Source organism: Monodon monoceros, unplaced genomic scaffold (genome assembly GCF_005190385.1).
Source record: "Monodon monoceros isolate NGI ecotype Baffin Bay Population unplaced genomic scaffold, NGI_Narwhal_1 Super_Scaffold_6, whole genome shotgun sequence".
Taxonomy (NCBI): domain Eukaryota; kingdom Metazoa; phylum Chordata; class Mammalia; order Artiodactyla; family Monodontidae; genus Monodon; species Monodon monoceros.
The window spans coordinates 63,774,606-63,800,092 of NW_021703783.1; the positions used below are offsets into that span (position 1 = coordinate 63,774,606).

General features: G+C 34.8%; 1 protein-coding gene across 4 annotated transcripts in view; it reads right to left on the reverse strand.

Moving 5' to 3' along the window:
* PPFIA2 (PTPRF interacting protein alpha 2) overlaps nucleotides 1-25,487 on the reverse strand; it is a 472,979-nt gene that overhangs the window by 379,958 nt on the left and 67,534 nt on the right. For 3 of the 4 annotated variants that reach the window (XM_029205874.1, XM_029205875.1, XM_029205876.1), the window contains one exon: nucleotides 8,238-8,291. The exons of the other annotated variant lie outside the window; for it this stretch is intronic. In XM_029205874.1, the coding sequence (XP_029061707.1) occupies nucleotides 8,238-8,291 (54 nt within the window). The remainder of the gene's footprint in view (nucleotides 1-8,237; nucleotides 8,292-25,487) is intronic. 4 annotated transcript variants of the gene reach the window in all.

Here is a 25,487-nt window from a genome sequence, read left to right on the forward strand (position 1 = left end):
TATTGAAATTTTCAATACTTGGTTTCCATTTGTTCCATCTGAAGACCTATTAAATTCCTCTTCTTCATTCATTTGTTTGTTGGAGTGTAGTTATAAACCACGCAGAAATTTCTGCTTTCAAAGGGGTTATATTTAATGATATTAAACAAGATAAATAAGATATTCAGTATCCAAATATATCCTTATGATTTTTGCACTGCTGTTATTTTTCCCAGTGGCCAATATTTGTAGTTACCTTTGAGTCCTATTTCTTTTCCCACCGGAAGATTCTATTAATACTGCCTTTGTAAGGTTTTTATTCTCTATTTTAATTCTTGCTACCACTACCATAATCTGAAGTACACTTGTGTAATCTCATTCCAGAATTATTATAACAGCCTCAATCCCTTTCTCCATAAGGTATTCTGCTAGAGTTCTTATCAATACATTAAGTACACAAATATGATCATATAAATCATGTGTTTGAGAGTATTTGTTCTTATTCATTGAGCAAATATACACTGAGGAACTCACATGACAGTATTATTCTAGACCTTTGGAATATAATAGTGAACAAAAGAGACAACGCCTCTGACTATATGGAGTTTATATTATAGTAGAAGAAAACAAACAATAAACACATAGGGGCAGAGAAAAGAATATTGGATGATCTTTCTGATAAATTAGCATTTGAACAAAAGACCCAAGGAAAGTGAGAGTAGGTTTAGGGGCTATCTGTGGAGACAGTATGGTAAGCAGAAGGAATAATAGCAACAGCATACCCAGGTAAAGGGATATCAAGTTGGAATGAACTATGGGAAGGAAGGTATGAGATGAGTTCCTAGAGGAATTGTAAGGTGAGAAGTCATGAAGCGTCTTAGAAACCACTCCATGGGCTTTGGGGATTTTATTCTGATGGGAAGCAATGATGATTTAAGCCTTGATGTGACATGATCTGACTCATATTTTAAGAAATTTATCCTGCTTGGTTCACTGAAAAAGGACATATGAAAAGGATGGTGGTTCTGATCAAGGTGGTAATTTTGTAGGGGTGTTTCTGAAAATTGGTTAAATTATCAACAAATTATGAAGACAGAACTCATAGGATGACTCTAAGGTTTTAACTTTGTAAACAGTGCATGAAATTGCCATTAATTGATAGGTGGGAAACCGCAGGAGGTTTGTGGAGAGTGACAAAGACCAGAAGCTCAGTTTTTAATTTGTTATGCTTTAAATTCATATTGGATATACAAGTAGACATGTCAAATATTTAGTTGGATATACAAGTCTGAAGTTCAGGGGAGTGATCCAGTCTAGAGATGTAAATTATTCAGTTATCAGTGTCTAGATGGCACTCAAGCTGTAAAACAGGCTAGGATTATCAAGGGAGTAAATATAGGTAGAAAAGACTGCAGGGTCCACATAGATAATCCATCCAACTGGCCTCTCAGTTCCTTGATGTCATCAGTTCCAATGAGCTTCATTCCCTCTGTACTTCATCCATTTCCATGACCACAACTTGGGTCTTACCAGCACCTGGGAATGTTTTGGTCCTAAAATGCTTAAATCAAGCATTTTACCCTCTCACCACAATTCTGTATCCCTCTTCCTACACCCTGTTTTTCAAATTTATTGAGACCCTGAATACTCTGCTTCATCAATCCCTTCCTACCTTCACTGAAATTCTTATTCAGCTTAGACTTTATGACATTCTTGCTAATATTCTCAATTATCTTGCTCCATTGGCCTTCCACAGTAATTGACTGGCAGAACCACAGCCTGAAATCAAAATGACTGTAGGCATCCCCCCCACCCCCGCCCATACCTGGGCTACAGAGCACTGTTGGAAGAAAAGAAAACACACCTTTGAGTTTATTTATAACCACTACAAATTCACTGCCTACAAGTGTACCCCAACACTTTCCACTAATCCATCTATGGTCTACCTAATTCTCCCACAATCCATAATGGCTAGATGCATCTTCTCTATATTCCTGAAATATCTTAACCCATCATCTCCCCACTACTGTCAGCTAATTAGGTCTTTTTAACTTTGTGGAGAAAACAGAAACGATTAAATGGAAACTCTTGCAACTTTTTACGATCCCCACCTACAAAAATGTTTGCATCAGTTTCCATTCTTTTTTTCTACTTCCATTTCACGTTTGAAGCGACATTTCTCTTTCTGTGTAACATGCTCTGGAGTCCATCTTTTTCTGCTTCATCCAATGACCTATTAATTAACTTCTCTTTCCTCAGTAAATTCTTTTCCCTCTCTATGTGCTTTCCGTATGTTTCAACACACTCAAATTTTCTCTCCTTAAAATAATTGTCTCTCAGCCTTATCGCTTATATTGGCTATTATTTCTTTTCACTTCCTTCATAATTAAACACTTAGAAATTGTTTCCTTAGCCACTGAATCCAATTCTTACCTTCCATTTAATTTCTTAGGCCACTGGAAACTTGATTCTGCCTGAATTACTCCACTAAAATTATTCTCACCTAGACCACCCTTTATCCTCTTGTTGCTAAATTTCAGTGGGGCACTCTGTTGTTGAACTCTCAACATCCTGAAACTGCTAATAACCCTTTTCACCACCCTCTCTTGACCTTGGCATTCATGATTACAAACTTTCCTGGTATTCTTTCCTGTAACCAACCTGTTTTATCTTTTTTGAGAAATACTCTTCCTCTCAATTTTCCCTTTCCCTTTCCTCTGACCTTTAAATGCTTTTCTTCCTCAGGGGTTTATTCTGAACTCTTATCTTCTCATTCAGAATACATTTTTTTGGAATGATTTCATCAGCTCCAACAGTATCAATTAACTATTCTACATGTTCAAATTAATGGCTATAAATGATATCTAACCTTTAAATTCCAAAATCATTCATATATTCCCAACTCTGTCACCTCAATTTAATGTGTCCAAAACTGAACTCAATATCCCCCCTCCAGAAATGCTCTACCCTCATGGGATTCATGTATGGTACCTTTATCCATTCAATTGCCAAATTAGAAAGTTCAAAATCATCCTTGACTCTTCAGTAAGTTTTATTCTCCTTCCTCCAAACAACCACTTATTCTTGTGTGTTCACTAAGTCCTTAATAGCTCATGAATCAGTTTATTCCTCTCCATTCTCACTGTCACTTGATAGGCTCATACTAAAAATTTACTGTTTTAAACAAAATAAAATGTTGACTTTCCCCTGAGACATTGCCTCAATTAGTTTTATAATGTAGTAGGACAGACAAAAAAAAAATCACCATTATCATTTTTGTCATCCCTCCTTTGGATGACTGCAAGAGCCTTTTTCAATGGTTTTCCTGCTTAGTCGTTTCTCTAAATCACTCTCCACTAGAGTCAGAAAAATGTTTCTAAAGGACAGAGCTGATTAAGTGACTCTCCTGTTTAAAGATTTTAATGGGTCCTCATGTTCTTTAGTATAGAGTACAATTTTTTTCCATGAAATTTCTTACTTCTTGCCCTGGATTAATCTTTTACCTTCTATCTCACCACTACCTCCCATCCTTCAGCTTATTTCATACTCTAGCCACTCTAAGTTATTTTCTAAGTTTTAACTTATGCATATAGTATTTCCTTACTTAAAATTCCATGTTCCACCTTTCTCAGTTGGCAAACTTCAACTCATTCTACAATTAGACATTATTTTCTTTTATGTGCCCTCCTTGATCCTCCAGCCCCTTTTTACTCCCATCAATTGGATTACGTGATCCTCTTATTTTCATTTCATCCTGTGCTTACATTATATTGTAATTAGTTTTTACCAACCTGTCTACTCCACTATATTGTAAGATTCTGAAATAAGAAACTGTGAATTGTTTACCACTGTATTCCCAAAACCTAAACAAATGTCTAGCAAACAGCATACACTCAAATATACACTGAATTCTGACTAAACAAATACGAGAATGAAAGTTAGTAATACAGCAATATAACATTCAGGCTGAAAGAAATTAAATTAGATAAAAATTCAGACTCACATATTTTATTCCCTTATCTTTTGAAGCAAGTGGGTAGAACATTGGCATTTTTTGAATAATCAAATTAAGATCAGTTTTGGAGACTTTAAAATTTTAATGCTATCTACAATATGAAAAATATATAACCTGGTCTAAATAGCACCCTCAGGAAATTGAGTTTGTTTTAAATTCTGTGGAGTGTATACTCAAATTGCTAAGAACCATCAGGAAGACCATTAAAATGAGAACAGAAAGTACAAAAACATGGAATGTACAATTCTGGTTCCTCAGTGGGGAAAGAATTAATAGAGCTGGAGAATGTTCAGGACAGTGTGCATATCAAGCCCAAGGATACCAATTAGATGCATACTCACTTATTCATCACACTCTAGAAATAAAGAGAACCATTAGCATTTGAATAACGGAAACTTAGAACAATTAAAATACTAAGTTGTGTAGGAAGCAAATTTATAGAGCTTCTCACTCCGGGGTAACAAATAGAAAGAAAAACAAGGGAGGAACTGAATAGCCCCAGTGGCATTCTTGCTGTAAGTCCTGGATGAGGCAATGAGGTGGACTTGATTCAAACACTGATAATAGAACTGTGAACTATCAGGACACTTCGACACTTGACCAGTGTGTTCAGGAATTTGTTTCATATAGTCTAGGGTTTGTCCCACATTACTCTTTATTAGATTTTGTCCATATTAACCCTCAAAAAGAATCAGAAATAATAGGAAAGTAACTAGCTAGTTTATATCAGTTTATAAATAATCAGAAAGTTTCTTAAACCAAATGACAAAGAGAAACTCCCTTCATTGTATACATTAGTCTGCTTAGATCTGTATCACGAAACTTAACTTTTGTGGCCAAGCCAGCTGAGCCTAAAACCCACCTGCAGACTTAGACCTAGCTCGCAGTCTGTGACAAATCCTGGCTCCAGGCTGAGGTTCCAAATCCTCTATGTCGCCAGCTCATGGGCTCAAAACAGGACAGTGATCTGTCACACTACTGGTACCACATGGACCTGCATATCCACAGCTCTCCAGATACCAGGTTCAGCTGGTATAGCAGTATAACTATTCATGCTTTATACCTGTTTTTCAGCATCTAAAATTACCTTGGCTATCAGAAACTGAGTTACCTAGACCTTACCCTGGCCTTCCTAATGGCCAGCCTGATGACCTGACAACTTGATAATGAGGGATATCCCTGACACCTATATATTTCACAAGCTCTTCATTTTTAATAATGTTAATATTTTAAATTTAAAACACTATAGAAAAATGGTATATTAAAAAAGCACTTAATAATGATATTTTACCCTTCAGATTTTAATTATCTATTTCCTTTTTATTTTTATATGTAAATATATGCTATGTTTTTACACTGGAGGTTAATCTGTGATCTAATTTTTATGAATGAAAAATATATGCAGAATGTAGAATATCTTTGATACAAATTTTCAAAGACAATTTTAAGTTAACATAATGGGCCATATTTTTCTTAATGATAGAAGGGTTTATTTTCTAAGGTAACTGTGTGATTTAGAAAAGTCTGCAAGTTCTATTTGCAGCAGCAACTGATTTCCAGTTTACAAATTTAAAAACATACTTTTTGAAATTCTTTTCAGAAGAAAGCCATTATAAAACTTCTTGAATTGTCCCTGAAAATAATGAATGAGTGATTCTCTGTCATTATTAGCACTAAAACTGAGAGTTCTTGAATTTTCAAAAAACGTACTTAACATATTGTTAAAAATATTAATGCAAACTATATTCCTGGAGTTACTCAAATTTATTCTTACCAGATATGCAAATTTATTTATAATGACATTTGCAAATTTGACACAACTTTTTATACATGCTTACTATTTGAAAAAAAGCAAAATTCACTTTTTCCTAATGCTTCAGAAATAATATTTATATCTACCCACAGAAAATTTTTCAATATTTAAATATACCATTTATATTTAAAGATGTATCTGATATTTCTATTATACTGGTAAAGAAATTACTCCACAGCTACATATCCTTGTGAGAGACCATTCATTCAACACTTTATATATTCTGTTCAATGAGAAAAAATTATAGGAACTTGAATTTCTTACCAATGAAAATTTCATCATAGAATGGGTTTAGTAATACACTGTCAACATTTATAAAAAAGACACAACTTTAGAAATGGATAATGGATAACAGTATTCAGATAATCTATTAGAAAGGCCTTTTTTTAAAGAAAGAAAAAGTAATATGAAACTTCAAATGGACTTAGGTTATGTATAATTTAATCTGACTTTCAGTTTTCTAACGGGGGCAAAAACAATAGCTTAATTCAAAGCCTTATTCTTAAATGACTGAAGCAACTCTAGACACCATTACCATTTTACCTTCATACTTAGCTTTATAAAGGATTAAAAAGTGATTTTATTACCTAGCTCTTGGTAATATCCTCTCAATATCTCTTTAACAGTGGGAAACACTAAATGTATGTATACTGTTAACACCCTAGATTGTCTTAGCTCCTATGTACTCTGGCATTTGTGTGATGTTTTCCACTCTACAAAAAGTTATAAAGTAAGCCCTATCATTGAATTTCAGAAAATGTAGGTAGCAGTATAAAATACCCATCATCATGGTAAGGGATGGCCAAGAGAGAACCTATATCTTCATAATATTATAAATTATGTCCAAAGAAAAAAAGACATACACACATATAGTATAAAAATACAGACAAATATACAGTTCACTTTTAGCTTTTGGGAATTAAGTTGATTAAGTTCGCCTTTAGGTCACCATCTTTCCTTTCTGTGACCTTTTTCCCCTGTAAGGGGCTTCTTTCAGTAACTAGGATTTATGCTGACTCAATCTTCCATGTTTAGAAACTTGCTTTCTTGAAAGGATATGATAAACTAATTTATTTTAACATGTAAATAGCAGGTAAGAGTTTTAAGGTCACATACAGAAGAGAGGTGTTTAGTTTAGTTTAGTTTTGAACAAGGGACAAATCCTCTTAAAACCAACTTATCTCTAATCGCAGAATTCTTTCAGGAATCAGTGAACAGTGAGGGAGGTATTTTAAAGGTAATGAGTTTATTCTTCTAATAAGAGTTGAATGCTATGCACAAACATAACACAAAGCAGCAGGATGAAATTACATCACATAAGCAGTCACCTATACTACTACACTGACTTACATTTCATCTTGTCTTATGCTGCAGTATAATAGGTTCAGGGACTAAATATAAGCAGCTATCTGAAGACAGTACATTTTTTTTCCTGCATAAATTTAGACAATGAAAACAAAAGGAAGGGAAAGGACTAAAATATGTTGTTTAGCCTACTTTAGGAGCATTATGAAGATTAGACAACATCATGAGACACATGAGAGTGAGACAGGAGAGAAAGAGCTACAATTGAAAGTTATCTTTTTAACACTTCAGTGGTGTCTTAAAGTAGTTATATACTTCAGCTAGATGCCTAGATGAAGTATAGCTAAAAATTGACAACACAGGATTCTGTGTGTTCCACATTAAACCTCACAGTGCTAAGTGAAAAGCAAGCAGTGATACAAATTTATGCATTGGCTGTTTGTTGAAATAAATTGAATTTTATTACTTTAGATATACACCATGAACTCATGTTTGTGCCTCAAGCATGAAATCACAGGAATGTTGTTTTACTCAATGTTTTCTGAAATCAGACATCACAGAAAGGCCTACAATGTTCCAATACTAGACTATCAATCTCTTGCTATTGCCTAAAAATGATAATCTTTTAAAACTTTCAAGCAGTTTCTCCAATTTTCTAGAAGCTTCCTGGGTAAAGCAGGAAAGAAACAGCAATATCAAGAATCAATACTGTGAAAAAAATGGGCTGATAAAATAATTTTTTCTCAGTAACTAGGAAGTATATTGCAACTGAAATCATACACTTATTTACAATGGTAAATTCTCAAGTTCCAAAAAGCTTTAACTTTTTTTGTAGCCCGTTAGTAGGACATAAGGTGTTTACACATACTAATGAAGCTTTTATTCTTATTTTTAGAATCAACGTATGGAGATGAATTTTATGAGTATTAAAACTTTTTAAAACACTAAATGACACCTCAGAGCAAGTTCACATTTTTGTATTAGTTACTGCAATAGCTATAAAGTTTTGAAAGAAACTATTTCAAAAAGTTACCTGTATGACAACTTGTATACAAGTAACTGATGATCTGGTATGTACATAATTCATTTCGTCAATAGTTAAATTTAAGGAAGGATCTAACTTACCGGTGGATCAGCCCCCTTAGAACCAGTCAGCCCTCCTGTTAGGGATTCGATATCCTGAAAAGGGGAGAGGTGTTGATTGTAAAATGCCACTCAACAGCATGGAGAATTTCCCAGTCCCACAGTGTAATATTTTCTTTAGCTACAAAGTTAGGGCACTCAGCTATATTTTTGTTTTGTTTTGAGACAATCTTACACACTGTAATGCTATACCAATGGTCATATCTAAAAATTTAGATATTTTCTCCAACTCTGTATAATCTGTAAATAGAAAAAAATACAAACAGGCTAATTATTCTTGAAATATGTAAAGAAAATGGCTCTAGGTGGGAAAGCAGATGTTTCATTCTCTAAGAAGCTGAAGTGAGGGCAGAACAGAAAAAAGAAATTTAATGAAACTGCAATTTAACATATTATTTGCAAATACTGAACCCATGGAAAATGCTTAAACTACAAAAAAATCTAATTATCTACAGTTCACTCTATTACTATACATAGAAGATGAAAATATTAACAGATATGGACAGATTAGCTGTTCTTTTATAAGGATCTATTTCTAATCTTAAATCGGTAACCACAGTAGATCATGCCTGAAAAATGATTACAATTGACAAAGGTATCACAAATGAAGAAATGGGTGATGCTGTGACAAACTCGAGAGCAAGTGCGCTGTTTTAGGAACTAGAGCTCAGCCTTATCAGTTGTACGGCTTTGGTCCCACGGTTACTAATCATATGGCTTTTTCAAAAGAAGCTAGAATTTTAGGTTTTTAAGTAAAATCTCTCAGGACTTTAATGTTTGCAACTGTTTTAATTTTTAAACCATCCCCCCACTCCTCCCAAACGAAAAAACAAAACAACAACAACAAAAAAACCTGTCTGCTCATAGGTAGATGAATAGGAGTTTGGGGCTAAATTGATAAGTTAGTTTTTGCTAAAAAGTTTCTTTCTTGTGACCCTGGCCACTTCTTATCTGTTTGCATCTAGTTGAATGGATAGGTTTGAGGAACCTGGGGAAATGTATTTCAGTAAGAAATCAAAGATGAAAGAAAGATAATTGAGTAAAGATAGAAGGAAAAGAAATTTAAATATCTATGATCAGAGAAACAGCCAACACCTGGATATCATTAAGAAGACATGCTACTAATTCACTTGGGACTCAATTACATCATTTCACTGGTATCTCAAAAATGGGGAATCTTAACAATAAATACGGGACTCAAATGAGCACGTGCAGGAAACATTAAAGGCAGGGCAGGGAAGAAGGAAGGGATGGTGTGGTGAAAGTTTCCATCTGAAGGAGCTGACTTTGAACAGGAACTTGATGAGTGATGAATTTCTGCATGCATATTTTATTAAGGGCCATGAATGATAAGGCAACCACAAGAATGCTTGCCAAGAAACTTACTGTCTTCTTCGTAATGCATATATTGTATATAATATTTTTTCCTACCCAGCATCCTTTTGAGGAACTTCTTCCCTCTCCGTTCTAGTTCTAAAAGAGGCTTATAAAAATTGTTTCAAATGTTGTAGGGGCCTGCCAGAGAATTAAGGCAATATGGATTCTATAAGATATAATGGGAGTGTCTTAAGTCCTTGATAAATATCATTTGAGCAATGTCTGAAACTGGATGTTCTCCCTGCCTGCAACTTTAAGATAAGTTTCTGGCTCCCAAACACTAAAAGATCCTAATTAATATGTCTGCAATATTAAGTCTATTTTGAAAAGGCCCTCCCTCTCCATCCTGTTGAAATTCTTTATTCCAACACCACACATACCATAAACAATCAAATCATCTAAATTATTTGATCTTACGTGATCTTTAACATTTCTATTGTTATCTAAGTAAATCATGTCAGTATACAATAAAATTAAGCATGAAACATATTTATAAATTGGCAAACAAAATTAGCATTCCTTTTGAATCCAAAGATTAAAATATAATCTAAAAATTGTTTTAGAATTTCATGGAGTGAAATAAAATGGTAATAAAATGGCTAAAGTATTAGATTAACAGAAAATAAAACACACAGCCCTTTTCACTTTTTGATAATACTCCTGTTATGACCATGACAAAAAACAAAGTTCTATTCACATGAAAGGTTTCTTCCAAGCACATTTTAAATGAAAAGAACAAAAAAAAGGCGTTAAGTACATTTTGAGTTAATACCTTCGTTATTCATAGAAAGGCATATAAATTACATTAACAATAGAATTTCTGATGACATTATCAGAGAGATAATAGGGAAATTAATTCAGAGAAAAAATATTTTAGCAATTTAGTTGAGGCATTTTGTCATCTTGTTAATTAAAAGTTCTACCATGATTTCTTGCCATCGTAGAAAAGTTGGGCCAATGCTCAGATCTGTAAAATTTTAAACTTTTCATGATAGTCATGGTCTTGAAAAAAAATAAAGCAACAATAGAATTTTGGAGATGAATGGAAAAGGCATTGGTATTTCTGTTTTTTAACAAGTTGAATTAAAGCAAATTATGAACTCATGGCTCTAAAGAGAATACAGATATATTCTTTTATCCTGTTTATTCTTTTAATTAAAAAAACTTTTTTTAATCCTATTTTCTATTTTGAGTGTAAGTTGAGAGAGAGTGTCCTACTTGGATAGATGCCCAAATTAAACATGGCTTATCTATCACTTGACGCAAAAAAAATTTTCAGGTGTGAATAACAAGCATAAGTGTGCATGAATGCATTTATGTTGTAAAATTAATAGGTGAAATAAATCCCTTGAGAAACTCTGAAAATAGTTGAAAGTGAGTCAGTCTTTCTGATGGTTGTTGAATATCTTATCTACAAAATATAACTTAAATCTTTGACAAATTTGTCTATCTTGTTATTTACATGTATTTTTATAGAGATAACAAAAAGGGAGACACTAAAAAGTAAAAACGTTGATTTCCTAGATGGTTTTTAAACTTACTACTGTAATAATGTTATTTGTTTGATTAAAACATTCAAAACAAACTTTGATTTTTTTACTACGTTATGGAATTTTTTAAAACTATGTTGTATACCATATTCATTTAGATTTAATAGCTAATAAAATAATAACTACTTATTGAACATTTACTACATGCAGGCACTCTTTAAATGCTTTATATACATTATAAACAGTTTTATAGGGTAGTTATAAGAGCCTTATAAAGTAGTTATTTCTTTTCTCACTTAGGCTAAAAGGTTTATATAATTTACCCAATATCACACAGCTATTAAGAAGTGGGGTTACAAAATATATTTGTTTGACTCCAAACCTATGTTTTTAATACCAGTTGTAGAACAGCTTTATCCTGACGTCCTGGTGACCTTGCACATATCCACATGGGCCATGTAGGCAAGGCTAACCTTAGGTTGGCCCATGTCTTGGTGGAATATTCTGTGGACCTCCAGGTAAGCAAGTCATGAAGACCTTACACATGGCTGTTTCTTATTCTCCTCCCTGGCACCAATGAGGCATGGAACTTTCCACTTCACTCATCTCCCCCATCCCCAGATCCATCTGCAGGCTATAAAACTGCTAAGGTGCAATATGGAGTGGACTCCTCCCCAGCAGAGCAGCCTGTCACTCTTGTTGTCTGTCATCTGGCTCATCCAATTTAGTGTTGTCCCGTGGGCCTAGCGACCACGTACAGGATTGGATTTAGGCTACTGATGTGACTAAGGTGCAAAATTTAAGGAGGCACTCATTTTGAGGGTCATACAGGTGTTGATCCTGCCCCTGCAGGATCCTGACAGTGAGTGCCTCCTTAAATGTTATACCCTAGGCACCTCATTCTTAGACATCTGCAAAAACAAGCTGACACTTGTACAATCCTGAGAGTGAATGACTCCTTAAACTTTGTGCCCTAAATACCTTACTTGTCTCACCCTAGTCCTGGATCTTTTAGGGGTGTGGAAAGCTGACACCACGGAGACTTTGTTTATGCTGTATATGTAATATATTCTTTCAATCCATTTGGAATCACTGTCTCCTTCCCAGTCAAATCTACAGAAGTGTGGCAAGCCAACCTGACACCTGTCCCTGCTCAGGGACAGCTTGCTGCTTAATATCAGCATTATATAGCCTCCTTTATACGGGCTGCTGTTATCTACACAGAACCAAATAAACTAGGACCTATTAATTATGGAATCCAATTCACTTCTTAAAAAGAAAATTCAGGTAATGAAAGTTTCACTTCCCTCTCCAAGGTTCAAATACCTGAGCGAGGTTATTAGTAGTCCTTGACACAAGCTGTATACAGTCAGTCTCTTTTAATATGGGAAAACCCTGCTTCTGAGATGGAAACCTGGTAATTCAAGGCTGACCCATGAATCAGAAGTCTTAAGGCTTGGGAACGGCGAGCCACAGATGCAGTGGAGCAGTCAGTGTCAGAGCTCTAAGCAGAGTGAGATTTGAAGGCAGCCTGGAGCATGGGTATCACCTCCACCCAGGTTTAAAATAAACTCCACTTTGTGCTGCACTGATGCTGTTGGTTGCCCATCTGCAACTTTTTCCCTTGCTCTAAAAGTTGACATATTTTTCCCTTGACAGACAATTTGAATGATGGAGCTATAGGGATTAATCATGTGGTTTGCCCTGCAGATCATTAAGTTCAGATGTTGTAAATCTTGCTTCCTCTGTGTGGAGGTAGGAAAAAGGAGGATATTAGAAGTTGAGGTTTCACTCAGGGCTATTGCTGGATCCTTATTTTTATCCCTGAAGAGTACGATCAGCCAGTTACGGTCAAGGAAAAGATGTTAAGGTAGCTTGGGTATTAAATACATTAAAAATGAAGAATAGAAAATTCTAAACAGTCAGTTGAATCTAACATTGCACATGCCATCAGACCCAGAATATCTTAAAACCTAATAGTTACATTTAAAGTTAATATCAAGTTTTCAAGTACTACTCTTCTAAAGAATCACTTTACATAATATGAAAATACTTAAAGCATTACAATATTGTTACCAGCTATGAGTATTTTGAAATTTGATTTATGCATATTTGTAATTTGCAATTATTTTAGAATATCTTTAGAGGAAAGTGATTATATTTCAATATAGAGTACATTTTCATGCACTAAACAATCTATCAAAAATATATTAGTATAGTGAAATCAATATAATAGGAAAACATCAACCATATTTACTGAATTATTAAATTTAAAATTTGTTTCAAGGTCTTTAAAAATATGATGAGATATTTTATGTTTATAGAGAAGTTTACAAAATTCATATATTCAAAATATCAAAATTAAGCATTTCTCTCATCTGTTTTATGGAAAAATTCCCCCCAAATATCCCTCACGTTCCATTCTCTCTCGATGCAGGCTTTTGTCCCCGCTACATCACTGCTACCCCTCTTATCAAGGCTGCCAATGACATCTAATTAGCTGAATCAACTGTCAATGTTCATTATCATTTTTCTTGTCTCTAAGTCACATTTGACACAGTTAACCACTCCACCATTCTTGAAATACTTTTTGTCTTAGTATCCATTGAGTTTCACCTTCTGTGTAATTTTATTTAGTACCATGGCTCCTAAGTACCATGTATGCTAATGAATTCTGGATTCCTTTTAACCTCAGAGATTTACACTGCCTACAACCTCCACTTGGGTGTATTACAGTTATCTAAAACTTAATGCAAAATCAAACTTGATTTTCACCTGAAAACCTCCCCCAAATTAGGTTTCTGTCCCAGTACTGTCCATCTTGACATCACCATGTACCCAGTTTCTTAGGTCCAAATCCATCAGCAAATCCTGCCAATTCTATCTTTAAAATATGGCTTGAATTAGACTATTTCTTACCACCTGCATTACTACCAACCTGATCCCTTGGACCAAATCAACAATATTCTCCCTTGGGCTAAAGAATGATCTTCCTAACTGTTGTCCCTGCATCTGTTCTTGTATCCTCATTCCTCATATATTCTCCACACTGCAGTCAGAGCTATCTATTTAAAATGCACATTAAATCAGATTACTCCCATGATCCAAACCCCTCCATGGTTTCCCACTAATCTTAGAACAAAATACAAACTTATTACTATGTCATGCAAGCCCTGTGATGATCTGGCTTTGCCCACTTCACTGATCTTGTCTTTTGCCATATCCTTCTTTCTCATGCCACCCAGCCACACTCGCTCCATTGCTGTGCGAAAAACAAGCCAAATATAACTAACTGTCTAAATCAGTGAAGAGTCTACCCGGGAACAAAAGGCAAACTCGAAAACAATGTAAAAGAGCATTTAATCAGAGGATATTTTATAGAGGTATGGAGGGTTTAATGGATCCAGCGGAATGTGAAGCATGGAGACTGAAGGAAAATCATAATAACCACTCCAAGCCCAAAGGAGTAAAGGTAAAAGAACAATGTTGTCAGGAGTTCAGCAAGGGATGAGCACCACTCATCAGCCTCTAGAGCAGTTTGCCACACATGGAGCTCAACAAGTACTTTTTGAATGGATGAATGACTGACTGAATGAGTGAAGCAGGTAATATAATTTTATACCTAAAAAAGCCAAGTCTCAGAGTGTACAAATGATGAAGGATTTCTAATTGTTGTATAAATGTATCACTTTGAAAGCATGGCTCAAGGTAATAGTGTCTGTACACCAAATCTTTTTCGAATGCCTGAGTGAACAAGTTAATGAACGACTTGCCCAAGATCACACAGCCGGTAAATGCTCCAAAGAAGCTTTGAAATCCTGGGTGTTATAACCCCAAGCACAGTGTACATTTTTTTCCATTATACATCACTAATGAGATATCCTCCTTATAAAAGACACTCAACTCTGTATTATCTTGAGGCAATACATTTCTATATATCCCAGAGTTTCTAGTTCATAAGAAGGAAAATACACAAGATGATTTAATAGATAATAAACAATACATTAAGTTTATCTTCTGGTGAAATACTGTCAATACTTCAAATTAAAGACCTGATACCCTAATTATTGCACAATAAATACATCAGTGCTTGATAACTTTATATAACATATGTGCTGAGCATTAATAAACAGTTCAAAAACATTAAACTAAAAATCAATAATGTTTATTTTTATGTAACATTTCATAGTGTGTAGGTACATAGCACTGGCAATGCGTAAGTCAGAAAACAAAATTTCTTTTAAAAAATCATTCAGTTTTTTACATAAGGCTTAATGGAAACAATCTTTCATCCCAGAACACCAGCTCCTTGAGGCAAGCATCCAAATAATGAAGCTGAGTTTATTAATGAGGCATCTTCCTCCTCTACCAGGCTTAAGCTGTTAGTGTTTCCTTGGCAACTTTACAGGGTAAATTTCCGGGGAGGCAGAGAAGAAGCAAGAAACACACACAACCAATAAATCGTCTTTCTTACGGAAGCCAGAAAGAGCCCTATTTAGTCATTCTTTAAATTTTTTTAATAAAGGAAAATATCTACACTCTTACTGCAAGCATAGTCCAGCCCAAATCTGAATTTTCCCTGAGCCACACAATTAATTCCTTCAAATGAGAATGACTGAGCATCTGTTATGACTGAGGCACTGTGCTGGACACAGAGAGCATGATGATGAATAAGTCAAGGTCACAGCTTTCAAAGAGTTCACAGTCTGTAGGGCATGAGAATGACAAGACAATTTAGTCAACAAATGCATGTTGCACACAAAATAAGCACAAGGCACCACACTGAATCTGGTGTATGGAATCCAGACGCTATGACATCCTCTCTGACTTCAAGGATCTTTCAGAATGTCAATCTGAAGAATAACATAAGGAAGAATTCAGAGAAATAAGGTGCTGAATTTACAACATATAGGGGTTGTAAAGGGAAATTTTATAAAGTGACAGTAAGTCTGAGTATTTCATGTTGCTGGAATTGTATTTGTTTTTGAACACACACTGGGTAAGTCTGCCCTAAGACCTTGGTTGGGTAACATAATGATTAACATTTATTAAGCATTTACTGTACCAGATGCCATGCTGAGAGTTCTATTGCCTCATTAAAAAGCATCCCAGCTCTTTTAGCTGATTATTTTCACCATTTTTAAGATGATGGAACTGAGTCTTTAAGAGTTTAAATGACTTGACAAAGGTTACATTAACTACTAAGTGTTCAAAGCGAAACAGGTTAACTTCAGAGGCAATGATTTTTAACTATTATGCTCTCTTGAGTAAGTGGAGGTGTGGAAATAAATGTGGAGGACATCTTGGCATGCCATATAGTGACTTGGCAGAAAACATACTTATTCAATATTTGTAGAAGAAATGAATAAAATTGCAAGCAGAATTTTTCTGAGGTGAGGTGGATATTCTCTGATGGAAAAAAGAATATCCTTGTCTGACCTTCAGATAAGAGCGTTAATGCCACTGGATTTAGCAAAAAAGTAAAATTCCAAAGATTTTTGTTATATATTTCTAAGTTCGAAGTATCCTTTTCAAACTCAAACCTAGACAGGAAATCTAATATGTATCAAAAACATAATTGTGTCAGTGTTGCATGGAATAGGGTTTACTGAAGAAAGTACCAAAGAGATTTAAGGTTCTGCCTTTTCCATGGAGTGCCCTCTTTGAAGCACTTTCCATTATGATTTTTTTGTGCTGCTTTTTTTCTTGTCTATTCCCTTCCATATGGCTGAGGTGATAAAGGGAACCTTTTGCTAAATCCTGACTCAGACTCAGCTCCTTTTTGCCAACTTTTACACATTGATGGGTACTTGTTATCTCAGATTTAATATGGTCAAATCAGACCTCATCTCCTCTCCTCCTCTGCCATTACTCTGGGCAACTGCCTCCATCCAATTTCTTCTCCCAGCATTTATCTCTTTTGGCGTTTCCAATAAACAGTCAATTGAGATTTCTGGAGGTCAATAGAGTGTTCCCTCACTCTGGTATTCAAATACCAAGCCAGTCAATTTTTCCTTCTAGATATCTGCTTAGTTCAATCTACTACCTCCTTTCATCATCCACTCCATTCACTACCTTAGTTCAAAGCCTCATTTTATTTTTCCCCTATTCCTGGATTTCTCCAAAATAGTGTCTTTTTGAGTTCTTTTTTTCTACTCTCATCCTTATACAATCTCTTCTCCAGAGAAGTGTTTCTCACAATGTGACCTGGAAACTAGTAGCATCAGTGTCACCTAGGAACTTAAAAATGCATTTTCTTGGGGTTTACTCCAGTCCTGTTGAATCAGAAACTCTTAACAAGCCCTCCAGGTGAGTCTGAGGCAGGCTAAACTTTAAGAACCACTACTTCAGAATGATGTGTTTTAAATGGAAATATGTATATGTCACTCCTATACTCAAAATCCTTAATAAGATCCTATTCTTTTTAGGATGAAAAACATATCAAGCATATTTATGCATGAAGTCATTCATTATATAGTTCTAGACTTTTATTTCACTTTTTACCACTTCCTCAAAAGAAACCTTATACTCTCTATCATAATGAACCCTGTACTTCCCTTTTGTGTCAAGTGTTTTCTTACTTCTATGCTTCTGCTCCACAGATCCTTCTGCCTAGAAAGACACCCCTCCCTCCTCTGGTTAAATCTTACCCTTTGAGACTCAGCCCAGGTATCATCTCCTCTCAGGAGACTTTCCTGAGTCCCTCAAGCTGGGGTGATGGTTCTGCTGTTACTTCCACAGCATCTTCCACTTAACCCACTCACAACTCTACCACATCATTTTATAATTGTCATTCTACTCATCTGTCTTTGCCATCCATTTGAGGGCTAAATTAGCTCAGTGAGGCACTTACCATCTCTGTATCTTCGGTAGTTATCACAAAGCATGACCAATAAATGTTAAAGGAATTTCATAAATTTATGTTGAATCCTCCCATGAATTCCTATAAGGAAAGGGCAAGCTGACTGGCTGACAGTAGTACTTGGGATCACTTTGAAATGTTCATTATCCTATATTAGTACATTTTCATTCTGGATATATATTGGTTTGGTTAGTGTATACCAGCCATTGAGAAGCTGATTATCTTTGAGTTTACTGCATAATTTAAACTTCTGGATGGCAAGACTGATGATCAGATATTTTTGTTAACACAATAGAGGACCAATCATCCCAAGAGAACCTGGCTGAGGAGTAGCCAACAGCCCTTTAATTCTACCTCAAGCCTACAAGATGTAACACACATGCAAGAAGAAATATCTTAGTGATCAAGAGAACAGGTTCAAGCCTAGCTTCACTACTTACTAGCTATGTGACCTTGGGCAAATTGCTTTATATACCTCATGTAAAATAAGTCAACCTATGTCTTACTACTTATCTTAGGAGGACCTTGGACTATTAATTACAATTGTTCATGGAAAGTTAAGTTGATAATCTATAGTAAATTATCAATTAAAAGTAGCTATTATTAAGCATGGAATAATGCACAGTTACAGATTAGATTATACATGTATAAAATAAAGATAGTCCTTGGACACATTACATAATGATATACATTGAAACAGATAAGCATTAGCATGCATGTAGATGAGACCAACATACAGATTAATTTTAGGTACGAATCTCCATTAAATTTCTAGAATGTATTTTCCCTGAAAGGCAAGATATCCTAAGTTTCATATTTTACCTCCTCAATTATCCCTATAATTTTCATGCATTTCTATGACTTTGGTTCTTATAAATTTTTCACCAATAGTATTTTTTAAATACATAATTTTTATTCTCCCTACTAAAGTTTGAGGAATCTTTTTGCTGTAGAGTAAGAATTATTTTTTTGTATAAAATTTATGAATGTATACACAATTTACTCCTCTTTCAGTGTTGTGTTATCTGACGTCACATATTTATATACCATGGTGGGCAGCTTTAAGCCTGTTTGAAATGTGCTATAGCGATTGAGAGGAAGGATCCAACATTTAAAAGAGGATATCAATGTTATGATCCTAGGTACACAAAATTTGTGGAAATTTATCTATCAGCCTTTATTGTTTGAGAGTCAGACTCAATTACTGCGATCTTAATTTACAATTAAACCTTCAATTATATGATGCTTGATCTTTCCCTGACACAAAACACAAGTAGATATCTAGGAAAAAATACAATATCCCATCCTTTTTAAAAAATCAGGTTTTATGTTTAACTCAGTAAATAATAGCCTAAAACTTTTACTGGGTTAAAAAAAAAACAACTGGATATTATCCTGAGGTGACTTTTTTAGAGGAAAGAATAAAATATATCTCTTTTCCAACTATTATCAGCAATTCCACTGACTGCAGTACCTTAAAGACATGTATCATTCTGATTTATAAATAACTACAAGGAAGAATTGATTGTGAACTGAAAACAAAAATAGGGCAAGTAGTCTATTTAAAAATAAATATGTATATTACAGATATTTCTAACAAATATCTAACCAGATCTGTCTAAATTTTATGTACTAGACCAATTAACATATATCATTTTTCAAGGTAATCATGAGAAATTGGCAAGAAAGCAGATGAAATATTTTCAAATCCATTAAGTTCACACTTACAGACAAGTCTGGCACAGGATTTTCAGCTAAATATTAAGTACTTCATGATAATACCTTAATTTTGGAAATAATAGTCATGTAGGAATCAGGTAGAGAGATTAGAACTAGATAAAACAGTAATAAGTAGCATTATCTAAAATAAGATATGCAAAATTTTCAGAAAGAAGTCTAATTGGAATCTAAGGGATATGCAGACAACTTCCCTCTATATTGCTATTTTCTTTTAAGAAAAAAACTTATCAAGTTCTAAATCATAGGAAATAGATTTTAAATTCATTTCTTATCTTCTGTTTTTGAAGTAAAGAATGATGACTATAATGGTAACCAGAAATAGCAAGAGGACTATAATTTCTCTATTTTTTCTTCTGAGCAGCTCCATTTCAATTGATGCTACCGGGATTCTGATATGAATCAATGTTTGCAATATCAATATCACATTCTCAAAATACTATTAAATAAAAGAAAATGAAACTGACTGAAATCAGAGCATAACATGTACTGATATTATGCAATTAAACTAATTGAGATTATATCATAGTGTGAGAGACGTCCAACCTGGAGATTTAGTCAATGACAGAATGCTCTATAGTCGGTGTATGTTCTATAGACAGTCTTGTTTTCTTCTATTCAACTGAACAGGTTCCCAAAAAACCCAACCAATATCAAGTATCAAAGTTTATAATAAATATGCTTTGATTTATAAGATATAGTAAATCAAATATAATTGGAATATTTTATATTCAGATCTCTCCTTTCTTTAATATTTCTGAAACTTATTTTTCCTTATTTATTATTCCTCCCAGATGTAAATGAGAGCATTCAACTGAGCCACACAGCCAGATAAGAATTCCAAAGTGCACAGAATTCTAAGTCTCTTGAGATTAGTGCGGTGGCAAAGAAATTTGGCTATTTCTCTTAAATGAAGCCCTCCAGGCAATAAATGTAGATAGTCCTCACTTTGCACGACACAGTGTTAACCAAATCTGGTGAATATAAGAACTATGTCCTGGTTTTGCATGGCTCTGTGGCAATTCAGTTGCTGTGTAAAGCAAGGCCACAGCTCCTCTGGTTCCAACATGCACTGGTTTCAGTTAACACAGTAGCGTGCAAAGTAAGAACTGCCTGCAGTTACTTTTAGATGGTAGATTAGTCTTTATTCCTTTGCCTCCAGCATCCCCAAAACTAGATTGTGAATCCTGAATACATAATGCAGTAGCTATGTATAACCCAATATTAAAATTGGAATCCTTCTCAATTTTAGCTTGGCCCAAAGGCTAAGAACAATGCTATGGTGACAAGCATCCCCACATCCTCAAGCAAGGAGTTGCACCAGGTCTTGCTAAAATACTGTAAAGAAATGTTCTGCCAGAATTGAAAAGCATCTTCTCTTAATGGGGCACTATTGACATATTGGGTAGAAAAATATATATATCATTTTATATACATTAAGCACATTTAATATGGGATCTATCCTCTTAACAAAATTTTAAGTGCACAATGCAGTACTATTAACTGTAGCCGCAACATTGTACAGCAGGTCTCTAGAACTTACACATTTTACATAACTGACACATTACACCTGTTGGTTATCAACTCCTCATTTCCCACTCTCCATAACCCCTGGAAACCACTACTCTCTAATTCTATGACTTTGACTATTTTAGATACTTCATATAAGTAGAATCATGCAGAATTTGTTCTTCTGTGACTGCCTTATTTTACTTAACATAATATCTTCAAGGTTTATCCATCTTGTTGCATTTGGCAGGATTTCCTTCTTTTTAAAGGCTGTATAATATTCCATTGTGTGTATACATGTATCTGTGTATGTGTGTGTACACATATCACATTTTCTTTATCCATTCATCCATGTAGATCTTTTGCACATCTCAGCTGCTGTGAATAGTGCCCCAGTGAAAAATATTTTTGAGACTGTGATTTAAATTCTTGTGCATAAATACCCAGAAGTGAGGTTGCTGGATCACATGGTACTTCTATTTTTAATTTTTTGAGGAATCTCTATACTGTTTTTCACACTGGCTACACCATTTTGCATTCCCATCAACAGTGTACAAGGGTTCCAATTTCTCTATATCTTCACCAACATTTGTTATCTTCTTTGTGTATAGTACAGTATCTTTGTTTTTCAGGATGTTTGGCATCTTCAGACATGGGCACCAAAGCCTGTCCCTGTTTCTCACTCCTTAACCCCAAAGCACACCCCCCCCACCCACATACACACACATACACACACATTTCTGAGGACTAGATGTGGGCTGCACAGGAAGAAGTGCATCTTGAAATGTAGTTGGACCCAAAAGGACCACCTAGAAGGATTAAGCAAACTAGCCTGGTGGTGGATGAGTGGAATCCCCGGGGATAAGGAGTGTATTAATTTCCTATTGATGCTTTAACAGATTACTACAAATTTAGTGCCTTAAAACAATACAAATTTATTCTCTTACAGTTTGGGAGACCAGAAACCTGAAAATTAAGGTGTTGGCAGGGCTGTGTTCCTTCTGGAGACTTCAGTAAAGAATCTACTTTCTTGCGTTTTCCAGCTTCTAGAGGCCACCTACTTTCCTTGGCTCATAGTGTCACTCTCCATCTTCAAAGAGCACCAGTTTAATTTCCGATTCTACCTTCACATCTTCTTTTTCTGACTCTAACCCTCTTGCCTCCTTCTTAGAAGGACCCTTATGATAACATTGGACCACCCAAGTAACTCAGAACAATCTCCCCATCTCAAGATCCTTTAAATGTATCTACAAAGTCCCATTTACCGTGTTAGGTAACATATTTTCAAGTTCTGGGAATTAAGACATGGACATCTTTGGGGGACCATTATTCAACCTACCACAAGGGGATATTAAAAATGCAAGCCAGAGTAGGCTTGGCCTGAATCACAGGATGTATGAGGATACTTCAGATTCAAAACAAATAACACTTTCTTGACCATCCCAGCCAGCAGTTTGTTTGCTTGTTTTTGTTTTTGCACCCTAAAATAAAAATGTCAAATATAATTTTAAAAAAATCCATCCACTGAATTTTCATTATATTTATTTTCATATATATTGGGTTCGCCAAAATTTTGTTTGGGTTTTTCTCTAACATCTTATGAAGAATCCGAACAAACTTTTTGGCCAACCCAATATATTGTCTTACATTATCATTCTATGTGTTTTCTTTCCACATAAATTCTAACTCCTTTAGCAGAGATTTATCTAACTATGTTCTGTGGGTTCTCAAAAAATACATTCATTCATAAAACCCCAAAGCCATGGAAGGAGGCTTGGAGTAGACAGTTGCCTATATGGTGGTAGCAAGGCCTTCTTAAGGTCTCTGCCAAAAAGTAACTCCTTTCAGGTCCCAGTACCTGATATTCTCCCATGATACATTATTTTTCTATTCTAAGTCATTGAAACCTAAGGCATAATTAAAAGATAACACATTATTATAATTAGTCACTAACTCTAAGTGAATCATTTCCACAGATTCTATCCAATCTTAAGCACCTCAAGTGCAAACTCAATGGGAAGAAGTACATTAAGTTACTCATTCTTTCATTGTCCACAATGCATTTGCCAAATGTCTTGCACATAAAATAAGATTACTTCAACAAGTACCTATTGAGGGATAATAGCTCAAAGCGAATTTTAATCAGTCATGGGAAGGAGATGCATCATTTCACACCAGAGGTAACACCCAGGGAGAGAATTCCATAAAGAAGAAAATTATCAAAAAGGGAAAGGGAAGAAAAGCTACATCTCACTTATTTTGCAGTATTGTTTACGATATCCTTGGAAACTGTGGTAGGAAGTCTCTAAAATGGATCTCAATGATCCCATTTCCTAAATTTCATGTCTGTGTAATCCTCTCCCCTTGAGTATGAGCTGGAACTAGCGAAAATGTAGTAAAAGTGATGAGATGTCACTTCTGAGACTAGGTTACAAAACCTGTGATCTCTCTCTCTCTGTCTCTCTCAGTCTCTGTCTCTCTCAACCCTCTGGAGAGGCTGCCACATTACAAGTATTGCTATGGGGAGGTCCATGTGGCAAGAAACTAATGTCTCATGCCAATAAGCAGCCAGGAAATAAAGCCATGTAAGTGAACTCAGAAGCCACTCCTCCCCTACTTGAGATTAAGATGACTGCAGCCAGGCTGATACTTTGATTGCAGGCTTATGAGAGACTGAGTCTGAGGACCCAGGCAAACCACACCAAATCCCTACCCACAGAGACTGTAAGATAATAAATGCTATTGTTTTGAGTCAGTTGGTTTTGAGTTTTACACAACTGCGTAATTGTTTATTACTCAGGGATAGATAACTAATACACCAACTAAACAGGAATAGATAACTAATACAGCAACTAAACTCAATATTCACACAGTTCTAATAATATTCACCATATAAGGGCTCATGAATAAAATAAAAATATTTCACAGAATTAAATTTTTTGTACCAGTGAATCAATGAAAGAAATAAGCATTTTTCTTGTTCTGGTTTTTATGCATTTGTACAACTCTAATTATATTTCTAAAAGTAAAGGAATGTTAGGGAAAAAACATTAAGTGATCAACCGATTGACTGCACTGTTATTAACAATTCTCAGTATGAATTATAAAAAGTATGCAAAACTCACAATGTATCTTCTTCCATATACATTTCTGTTGTCTTGGCCATTTCTGAATATTTAAGAATTCTTAAATTTCTAAGAAAAATATTTTTTTGTGGTGACTACTACTAGATTGAACTTTGATACCTTAAAGGCACATGTAACTATCAGGTATGATATGGAATCTTATAAAGAAAAAGCAATTTCTTTTCAATTATGTACGAATGACTCAGTCAGAATGTTTAAAAAGCACTGTGATTTTTAGCTGCTGAATATACCATCATGGCAGATGACTCATGCTTTATTTTTAGCCTGAGATATTTTACAACATAGATTAAAATACTCCTCATTCAATATCTGACCACATAGTAAAAATATGAACATATGCATCCAATTTATTTCTACCTAGTGCTTTAGTAATAAATAAGGCAATTTAAAAGCATGCTTTCAAGGAGGCACTAGAAAGTATATGACATTCTTAAAACTCCATGTAAAGAATTCCCCCCATAGGAGCATTTACAGATGATCTAGCCTCACTCTGTACACACACACACACTAGTCAAAAAAATAAGAATACGTTTTCCTTAGAAAACATATCTTTCTGCTCAACTGATCACCACTACACATCAATTGACTTCTGTTTCTTCTCAATGGTTTTGCATTTTATATTCCTCAACCTTAATTTCCTTAGGCAGCTCCCTAACCTCATTCCTAATTTCCAGTGTTACATAATTGTCTGAACCAGTAGGCCCCCCCAAAATGACAAAAGAATTTATCCAGAACTGTGCAATCATAAAATCAACATATAAGCTAATTTAATTTTAACATATTGTGGTTTTGTCATGTAGTTTTGTGTTCGTGTTAATACATGGGGCTGTATAGCTTGCTTAGAAGTATGAGCTTTAGAGCCAGGATACCAAGGTTCAAATCTTGACTTTGACACTGGTTAGATATGTAACCTTGGGCTACTTACTTAACATTTCTGTGTTTTACTGTCTCATATATGAAACTTATCTAATAATAGTACCTGTCTCACATGATTGTTGTGGAAGTAAATGATTGCACATGGCAAGTGCAAATAAGGTTTAGCTGGTAGTAGCATAAGTAGCAACAACAATAGTCATTGCAATATTGTTTGGATGTGTTTTGTTTTATACAG